We start from the raw sequence: 10,327 nt of genomic DNA, 5'->3' as shown, positions 1-10,327 counted from the left end.
AACCTTGTTCTGTCAAACTGGGGTGAAAATGTTGGTGGCTCGTTGGGGATGGGCTTGGGGTCTTTGTGAGGTAGAAAATAATAATAATAATAATAATAATAATAATAATAATAATAATAATAGTTTAGAAATAGATCGAGGAGCTGGTGTCATTAGCAGAAACAAAACAACTTGCATTTTAGCCGTAATGAACTTGATTTTTAAGAATTAAGTAGTAGAAAAATCCAAACTGCAGTGGATTTTGAGCAGTGTGTGGGGTCAGCCCAGGAGCCTTTGTGCTCTCTGACCAGGACAGATGTTGCAGAAAGAAAATGATTTGGAGAAGTGGAATTGCAAAAGGTGCAACCATGAGATCCAAGTTTTTTAAATGACGTTTTGACAGTGCTGCTGATCCAGACAAACCTCCTGTCCCTTGCCAAGCTCTGCAGCCTCCCGGGACAGCATTGGGCTCCTTCCTGCGATGTTATCAGCTCAGAGGAAGTGAGCTAAAGCCATAAAAATGCATCAGCCTGGACTCCAGACTGCTTAGGGAGCGATTCCAGCTCTTTGTCAGGGCTCCTTCACCAGGATGAGGAGCAGCTACTGCTCTGTGCTCTGAAACTTTCCTTTATTGCCCAAGGTTTGAGCAGCTGCTGGAGTGAAGGGCTCTGCCCTGGGCGGCTGCAGCAGTGTTTGTGCTGCTCTGCACATCTCTGCGGCTCAGCCTCTGCATCCTCGTTCCTTTTAGAGCCCAGCCCGTTCCAGGGGCTGCAGGGGAACCCTTGGCTGAGCTCCCCCGTGAAATCAGCACCGCCTTTGGGCTCCTTGGCCCCGCAGGAGAGAGCAGCTCCAAACATTTCTGTGGTTTTGCAGGCAGGGGAAGCTACTGTGCAGCTCCATCTGGAGGGCAGAGCCAGGCCCTGTGCTGGGAGCCGCAGCTCCAACAAGGATCTTTTATTCTGCTCTGGGGTGGCAGAGAGCCCAGGAGAGAGGGGCTTGGGCAGTTTGTAAAAGCTGTGAGGGTTTCCAGCCTCGCTGTGCCCTCATTCAGCTCTCACAGCCCATTTTTCTAGACGATTAATGAAGGGACCACGGGAGCTGGGGCGGTTTGGTTGATTCCCGTTCTCTGCTCTCAGCCGGGAGACGTTTGATTTTGATGACGACTGCGACAGTTTAACTTGGGAGGAGAACGAGGAAACGCTGCTGCTTTGGGAAGACTTCACCAACTGCAATCCCTCCATTGACCTCCAAGGAGAGGTGAGTTCATTGCTGTTATTTTCTCCAGCTTTCCTCTGCAGAATCTCTCCCTCAGCCACTCTTTTATGGCCGTTTGTGCCTGTGGGTGTTTGACTGGTGATCTAGTTTGCCCCACAAACCGACTTTGATTTTTAAATCCTCTTGGTGCTTCCTCTCTGTGGCTGATTTGCAGTCTGTGCAGTCACTTTATTGGTCAGACTTTATTTCCTTGGCTCCTCCAGACTGGTCAACAGCCGGTTGGATATGAGCCAGCAATGTTCCTTGGTGGCCAAGAAGGCCAATGGCATCCTGGCCTGCATTAGGAATTGTGTGACCAGCAGGAGTAGGGAGGTCATTCTTCCCCTGTGCTCGGCACTGGTGAGACCACATCTTGAGTACTGTGTCCAGTTCTGGGCCCCTCAGTTTAGGAAGGATATTGAGATGCTTGAGCGTGTCCAGAGGAGGGCAACGAGGCTGGTGAGGGGCTTGGAACACAAGCCCTATGAGGAACGTTTGAAGGAGCTGGGGTTGTTTAGTCTGGAGAAGAGGAGGCTTAGAGGTGACCTTATTACTCTCTACAACTTCTTGAAGGGAGGTTGTAGACAGGTGGGGGTCGGTCTCTTCCACCGGGCAGCAACTGACAGAACAAGGGGACACGGTCTCAAGCTACGTCAAGGAAGGTACAGGTTAGATATTAGGAAAAAATTTTTCACTGAAAGAATAATAAAGCACTGGAATTGTCTTCCCAGGGAGGTGGTGGAGTCACCATCTCTGGATGTGTTTAAAAAAAGACTGGATATGGCACTTAGTGCTATAGTCTAGTTGAGGTGTTAAGGCATAGGTTGGACTTGATGATCTTAGAGGTCTCTTCCAACCTCATTATTCTGTGATTCTGTGATTCTGTGAGTATTTAAAAGTACTGAGTGAGAGGTGAAGGATCCAAGGGGCATCAGGGAATCTGTCACCCTTCCTCTAAAGCTCTGGGCTGACAGGAATTGGTTTAGATTTGATATTAGGAAAAAATCCTTCGCTGTGAGGGTGGGCAGGCCCTCGGGTGCCCAGAGCAGCTGTGGCTGCCCCTGGATCCCTGGCCGTGCCCAAGGCCAGGCTGGATGGGGTTGGGAGCACCCTGGCACAGTGGAAGGTGTCCCTGCCATGGCAGGGAGTGGAATTAGGTGAACTTTTAAGCTCCTTCCAGCCCAAACCAGTCGGGGATTCCGTGATCTTCCACAGCGCCTCACTTCCGCTGTGTGTTCACCCTTTAATTACGATAATCCGTGGGGTGCAGGGTTGCACAGTTGTTCCTGTGGGGAGCAAAGCAGCCTGGCTGTGGCCTGGGAAGGTGTTGGAGGCTGTCAATCCCGTTCCAAACAAAGAACCTGTGCTTGCAGCACCACACAAATCCCCGGGGATCCTCGGAGCCCCTGGATCTTGTGCTTCCCTCTGCCCGGTCAGTGGGGATCTGCTGGATGTCAGCGGTGGGTAATGAACAGCTTCCTTTTAATCCTGAAATCCCAGGGAAAGGCAGCTAATCCAGCCACTCCTGGGCCTTCTTAAACCAGCCTGGAGAGGGCTGGGAATGGCTGGGAATGGGGGTGGGAATGGCTGGGAATGGGATAAGGATGGGAGAGGAATGGTAGGGAATGGGATGGAAATGGCAGGGAATGGCTGGGAATGGGATGGAAATGGCAGGGAATGGCTGGGAATGGGATGGAAATGGCAGGGAATGGCTGGGAATGGGATGAGAATGGAATAGGAATGGCAGGGAATGGGATGGAAATGACAGGGGTCATTCCCAGAAATGGCTGGGAATGGCAGGGAAATGGGCTGTGAATGACTAGGAATGGCCAAGAATGGGATGGGAATGGGCTGGGAACAGGCTGGGAATGGGATGGAAATGGCCAAGAATGGCTGGGAATGGCAAGGAACAAACAGCCTGGGAATGGCAGGGAATATCCTGGGAATGGCAGGGAATATCCTGGGAATGATGGAAGGCAGGGACCAGCCCAGGAATGGCTGGGAATGGCAGGGAATATCCTGGGAATGATGGAATGGCAGGGAACTGGCTGGGAATGGCAGGGACCAGCCCGGGAATGGCTGGGAATGGCAGGGATCAGCCTGGGAATGATGGAATAGCAGGGACCAGCCTGGGAATGGCTGGGAATGGCAGGGACCAGCTCGGGAATGATGGAATGGCAGGGATCAGCCTGGGAATGGCAGGGAATATCTTGGGAATGATGGAATGGCAGGGACCAGCCTGGGAATGGCTGGGAATGGCAGGGACCAGCCTGGGAATGATGGAAGGCAGGGATCAGCCTGGGAATGATGGAATAGCAGGGATCAGCCTGGGAATGATGGAAGGCAGGGATCAGCCTGGGAACGGCCGTGTTCCTGCATCCCCGAGCAGCACAGCGGTGGGAGGTGGGAAGTGATGCCGCTGGAAGATGCTGAGGCAGCAGCCTCGGGAGCGTTTCCCGGTGCTGGCTGCCAGGCCGTGTTGATGCTCCACCTCCCCATTCCCGGCTCATCCATCCCCAGCTCCCGGAGCCCCTGGGGATTACCGGGAAGTGCTGGGGCTGCAGAAACCGCGCTGAGCTGGAGCAGAGAGTGGCAGGGGGGATAAGGGGAGCAGGAGAGCGGCAGCGATAACGAGGAGAGGCTGATAACGAGCAGGAATTAATGACAGCTGATTTGCATACGCCGGGCGTGCCTGGCTAAGCGCTGCAACAGCACCGAGCCCAGGCCCCGAGCCGGGAAAACTCAAAAGATTTTAAGAAGCTTAAATCCTTCTAAATGAAAATTATACAAGGAAAGGGTAGATTTGGCTTGTAGATGGAGGTTCAGAATAAAGACTGCTCCGGCTGTGCCTGCTCTTTAACACGTGCTTTACATGCCTGAATCTTCCTTCCGTGGGTTTTATTCCTTTCAAGTTCTTACGCGCTGCCCTCGCCACCTTCTTTTATGACCTTCCTCCTCAAAGCTCTTCTGCATATAAAAGGATCAGTGGGATGATTATGGTAACTCCAGGCTGGAGAGCCCACTGTGGGTAGCGGGAACGAGCCCTGTGAATCTGCCGCGGATGTGGCCGAAGCGTGGAAACGCCGTTACCGCTCGTCGCTGCGGCTGGGTTAAATTGAGGATAATTTTATAATGGAAAACGTCGGAACGGTGACGTTGTGGTGCTTTATTTTTGGGGGGGCAGCACGAAGCAGCTGTGTGTGTCTTTGGGAGGCCAGGCTGGACTGTCAGTCCAAAGGAGGAGCTTTCCTTTGGGACAGCATTTGTTGCTGCTTTATCCAGCAGTGCAGGAATTCCAGTGGGAATCCGTGTGTGTGTGTGCACGGGAGGTGCTGGAGGCTGATGATACATAGCTGGAAAAATGAGAATTGCAGTGCAAAGCTGTGAGGAGCGGCGTGGTCAGTGCAGGGAAAATTAAAAGTGTCATGGCTGGAGAGCAAGCCAGGAAAATCCAGGGGGTTGGTGCTTTGGAATGCATCAGGTGCGTGGGTTTAATTGCTGGAGCCTTGATCACACCTCACCTTTGTGAGTCCAGGGCTGTGCTCATGGCAACAGGAATGTGTTTTCCTGGTATTCCAGACTGAAGAAGAATATTCCTTGCCTGTGAAAATAATGTCTTTAAAAAAAATCAGTGCAGGAAGGAACACAATAACCTGCATTTCCAAGGGAGGTTAAATTAAAACCTTCAGTTAGCTCCTGAATTCCTTTATTTCCCTGCTAACTCTTTGTCTCCTCCTTTCCCCTGCAGGAAGAAAACCTGGGAAACTTGATCCACGAAACAGAGTCTTTCTTCAAAACGAGAGACAAGGAATACCAGGAGACAATAGGACAGATAGAGGTGAGGAAGGGGAGCTGTTCCTGAGGGATGGACACTGCGCTGTGCTCCGGGGTGTCCCAGAGGGAAGCAGGAATGTCCAGCAATCCAAGAATGCAAAGGCATTTCCCTCTGGCTTGCCCTGGGGATTTTTCTAAATGCCATTCTCTGGGCTATTATTACTCCATACTTCAGCAGTGAGCAGAAATCTGGGGCTGGTGGAGAGAGAACCTGCCGAACAAAGGGAATAAACACACTGTTATTCCTTTTTCCCCCTTTGTTCTGCATGTCTGCGTGGCCTCACTTGCCAGAAGCAGCAGCTGGAGCTTCTCAAAATCTCTGTCCTGCCTCGAGCTGCTTTCATTAATTAATGCCTGTTGACAAACGAGGTGCTAGGAGCTGGAAAAACCCTCCAGAGGTGCTCAGAACCGCTGTGAAGCTCTGCTTGCCCTTCCTGGGGCTCCTCAGTTAGGAGCAGTGAGGTGAAATGTGCTCTGTGAGCTGTTGGGGTGGGCTCTGGGCAGCTGAGAACTGCAGCGAAGCCGGGACCCCGCCGTCGAGTTTTCGGGGTGTCTCCACCGAAGATGATGGCGATGGGGAGCTGTAAAAGTCAAATCCTTCATTGCATGGCTGAATCAGTCTGGTGAAGGTGGAGCCAGCAAGCAGAAAGCCTCTGACATAAAACCTCCAAGTCCCAAGCAGCAGCCACAGCAGCAGTGGCAGTGCCTGTAGCTCTGTGAGCTTTTAGCAGCAGCAGCAGCAGGATTTGTGATGTTTCCTGAGCCTGTGTGTGTGTGTTCTCAAAATAGTGCATTTTGATTCTGTTTTTAGCCAGTCAGGCTTAAACAACGAATTTTCTAGAGTTTGTTGGGCCTATCCTAAGCTAAAATTGATGTGCGACAATTTTTGTGAATTCTTACACAAATTCTGGAGCATATAGCTCTGTCTGTTCTACCTAGGAATTATTACCAAGGCTACATTATTTTTGTTATGGCTAGAATTTAACTAACTTTGCAAAAGGCAAAGCTACTCAACTTCGAACTAGGTATTAGATCTTTTTCTTGCTTACCGACAGAGGCTCTTATTTGTTTAAAAATCCTCTATTTATTTAAAACTAGACCTGCATTTCTACCTCGGGTCTGCGTGGATTTATGTATTTTAGTTTCTCTGAAGGTTCTAATTCGATCCTCACATTCCTGAGCACTCCTGGGCCTGTGTGGATTGTCCAACACTGCACCTCAGCTGAATCCCTTTCTTTGCCCTTCTTTCCTGCAGCTGGAACTGGCCACGGCCAAGAGCGACATGAACCGGCACCTGCACGAGTACATGGAGATGTGCAGCATGAAACGGGGCCTGGACGTGCAGATGGAAACCTGCCGGAGGCTCATCAAGGGCTCAGCTGACAGGTAACGGCCTCCTCTGGGCCCCAGGAGTTCCTCTGGGCCCCAGGGGTTCACTGCCTCCAGGGACTCACTGCCTCCAGGGGCTCACTGCCCCCAGGAGCTCACTGTCCCCAGGAGCTCACTGTCCCCAGGAGCTCACTGTCCTCAGGAGCTCACTGTCCCCAGGGACTCACTGTCCCCAGGAGCTCACTGTCCCCAGGAGCTCACTGTCCCCAGGAGCTCACTGTCCTCAGGAGTTCATTCCCTCCAGGAGCTCACTGCCCTCAGGAGCTCACTGCCCCCAGGAGCTCACTGTCCCCAGGAGCTCACTGTCCCCAGGAGCTCACTGTCCCCAGGAGCTCACTCACTCTCTCCAAGGGTTCATTCCCTCTCTCCAGGAACTCACTCCTCCCAGGAGCTCACTCACTCTCTCCAGGAGCTCACTCCTCTCTCCAGGAGCTCACTCCTCACTCCAGGAGCTCACACACTCTCTCCAGGAGCTCACTCCTCTCTCCAGGGGCTCACTCACTCTCTCCAGGAGCTCACTCCTCACTCCAGGAGCTCACTCCTCTCTCCAGGAGCTCACTCACTCTCCAGGAGCTCACTCCTCACTCCAGGAGCTCACTCCTCTCTCCTGGGGTTCAATCCTCTCTCCAGGAGCTCACTCCTCACTCCAGGAGCTCACTCCTCTCTCCAGGAGCTCACTCCTCACTCCAGGAGCTCACTCCTCACTCCAGGAGCTCACTCACTCTCTCCAGGAGCTCACTCCTCACTCCAGGAGCTCACTCCTCTCTCCAGGAGCTCAATCCTCTCTCCTGGGGCTCAATCCTCTCTCCAGGAGCTCACTCCTCACTCCAGGAGCTCACTCACTCTCTCCAGGAGCTCACTCACTCTCTCCAGGAGCTCACTCCTCTCTCCAGGAGCTCACTCACTCTCTCCAGGAGCTCACTCCTCTCTCCAGGAGCTCACTCACTCTCTCCAGGAGCTCACTCACTCTCCAGGAGCTCACTCCTCTCTCCAGGAGCTCACTCCTCTCTCCAGGAGCTCACTCACTCTCTCCAGGAGCTCACTCCTCACTCCAGGAGCTCACTCCTCTCTCCAGGAGCTCACTCACTCTCTCCAGGAGCTCACTCACTCTCTCCAGGAGCTCACTCCTCTCTCCAGGAGCTCACTCCCTCCTGCTCCTGATGCCTGCAGAGGCTGCCTAGAACACAGGCTAGCCAGAATAATAGAAATAAAGCAGGTATCTACTAAAATGCCCTTCAAAGGATTCACATTGTGCAGTACAGGAGCCTGGCCAAGGCTACACCCAAGATGGACCACAGGTCACGAGTTTTCACACTTTTATAAGTTTGGTTCCTTTGCATTTAATTGTCCAATTACAGCTTCAGGTGATGGAGTCACATCCTCCCGGTTTTCTCTCCCCCAGCTCGCTGTTGTTGATACTTTTTGGGGCCTGAAGCTGCAGTAGTGACCTTGGTTCTGGGGCTGGACAAGGATTTTGTTTTGTTTTGTTTTGTATTGTTTTATTTTGTTTGACTAAACTGTGAGGAGAACTTGCTAACGCTCCACGTGAAGTTCTGAGTTATGTACCAACGCAGTACAGAACCTGAAAAATATGAGAGCTAAAACTTAAAGCATCAGTTCCTGCCAGCTAAAGGCAACCCTGCCGCTTCCTGGAGAGGTGACATGTCCTTTGGAGAATGTGCTGTGCCAGGACCAGCCCCTAAAGGGGGTCTGCAGCAGAGTGGGGGGTCCTGCACCGTGTGTCAGCTCCAGGGGCCCAGCAGCTGCTCCTGAACACAGGCAGCTGCAGCTCGGGTGGACTTCCAGTCTTTAACATCTCAGATTTAGAACTCTGAAAGCCCCAAATTAAATCTCGACTCTGGACTTACGTGAGGAACTTGTTTCTTAATCTTCTCATGCGTTAAGAACCTTACACTGTGAGGGATTTCTCTTATCTCTTGCTCAACCCCAGTAGAACAAGATGATAAACTTTCAATTTTCAGGGCTCTGGGTATTAGGGATGCTGAGAGTCCTTGCTGCCCATTTCCCCATCACCTGGAGAAGCCTCTGTAGGGGATGGGTGATGTGGCACCTTGATTTTACTACTGATATTTACTGCAAACCCCAAGTTTAATGTTATTAAAGGGGTTTTTCAATAGCTCGGGGAAATGCCAATGTTTAATGTTAATAAAGGGGGGGTTAAATAGCACTGGGAAGGGAAAGTGACTGTTTTCTTTTTAAGACTTTTTTTTTTCTCCCTTCTGCCACTGATAATTAATTTTTTGGCTGCACCTTTCCCCGCGTTTCCCTGCAGGAATTCTCCATCCCCCAGCTCCGTAGCCAGCAGCGACTCAGGAAACACAGACGAAATTCAGGACGATTTGGACAGAGAGACGGATGTGGAGCCCATGGTCAGCTGATAGGAAGTGGGAGCGTGCCGGAGAAGGGGAAGACGGAGAGAAAAGATTCCAAACCAATTGCTGGGGGAAAGGTGAAAAACTCGAGAGCCCCTGCAGAGGGGCTCTGAGGACTCATTCCTACACGCATCCCCTCCCACCCAAGGATTGGTGCTGTACATTTCTATTGTTCTACAAACCATAAATGCGGAGTCCTGTAGGAAAACACGGTGTTTTAATTGTGCCTTTGCCCCAAGCTGAGCCACTTTGAGCTCCAGTGGAATATTAATAGCAGGTGTTTTTATAAAATACATTATTTAAAAAAAACAAAACAACCAAAGCTGGTGGCAGCAGAGGATGGTGCTGCAGAGGCTCTGGGTACTTCAATGAGCTGCTGGTTTTATTGAGCTGCTGCACTGATTGGCAAGAGCAACACTGGCAAAAAGAGCAGCGAAACCAAGAGAGTTGTGGTGCAATTACCGATGTCTGGCACAAAAAACAACAAAAAAAAATTGCCTCCAAATTGAACTGCAAAAGTTTAAAAACGACAGCAGGTTTGGAGACAGCTCGTCGGGCGAAGCAGTTGTCCGAAATTTGGAGGGTTTTCTTCATCCCACCCTTTGGGGTGAGGGAGCCTTTGGGATGTGTCCAAGGTTTCTGCTGGACTCCAGGACCTGGAGGAGCGGCACTCAGCTCGGTGGCAAAGAGGGGGGGCACAGGAGGGGTCACTGGGGGGGGGACTCTCACTGAGTAACTACTATGCAAAAAACAAATCTAAACAAAACAAAACAAAACAAAAGCTCGCCTTATTTACATGGAATGTTTGGTCCCTGCTGGGCTCGGGTTATCCCTCGGGAAAAGGAAAGCTAAACCCACATTTGCACACTTAGATGTCTGTAGAGCTTCTTTTGAGGTGGAATGTTGTATCACAATGCCTTTGTTTCCAGTGACCACATTAGGAGGGGGATCAGCCCTTCAGGTCCAGCGGTGGTTTGTGTCTTTTTTCAGGGTATTTTATTTTATTTTATTTTATTTTATTTTATTTTATTTTTTGGTGTTTGCAGATTTTTCCTTTGCAGACAGAGCGATAACTCCATTTTATGCTGCTTCTGTGATGTTTAGAGTGGGGTGGGTGAAACATCAGGGTAAACTGACACAGGTGTAGGCTGGAGACAGGACTTTGGGAGAGCCCCAGAGCGCCGTTCTTTGGGAAAACCGACCACTGGGAAATGCTGTCATCCTTTTTAGGGCGTAGTAACCCGAATCCCAAAGTGCTGCTGCCCTAGAACTGGGGAGGAACAGCCACGTGCTTTCTCTGTGAGAAAGTGGCAAGACCTTGGCTTTTGCCCATTTTCCTGTGTTTTTGCCCAGAGAAGCAGCATCAAAGTCGGATCACGGGCTGGTGGCTGAGGAAACTCCAGCACCGCCGAGCTCTTCACGGTTAGAATGGGAATTGTAGCATCTCAGCCAGGTAAAAAAAAAACAGGGTATAAACC

At 51.1% G+C, this 10,327-nt stretch overlaps 1 protein-coding gene across 1 annotated transcript; it reads left to right on the top strand.

Annotated features, from left to right (window-relative positions):
- Nucleotides 1-1,115: 1,115 nt before the first annotated feature.
- LOC120747984 (intermediate filament family orphan 2) lies at nt 1,116-9,538 on the top strand (the record flags this gene model as incomplete). The annotated part of the gene is made up of 4 exons (XM_040054051.2): nt 1,116-1,236; nt 4,982-5,071; nt 6,323-6,453; nt 8,750-9,538. Coding segments are annotated over 4 exons (448 nt in total), but the record flags the coding sequence as incomplete, so codon positions are not given.
- Between the last annotated feature and the right edge of the window lie 789 nt (nt 9,539-10,327).

This window comes from Hirundo rustica, unplaced genomic scaffold (genome assembly GCF_015227805.2).
Source record: "Hirundo rustica isolate bHirRus1 unplaced genomic scaffold, bHirRus1.pri.v3 scaffold_367_arrow_ctg1, whole genome shotgun sequence".
NCBI lineage: Eukaryota > Metazoa > Chordata > Aves > Passeriformes > Hirundinidae > Hirundo > Hirundo rustica.
The sequence above is the reverse complement of the archived record's forward strand: the minus strand, read 5'-3'. Positions and strand labels throughout refer to the sequence as shown.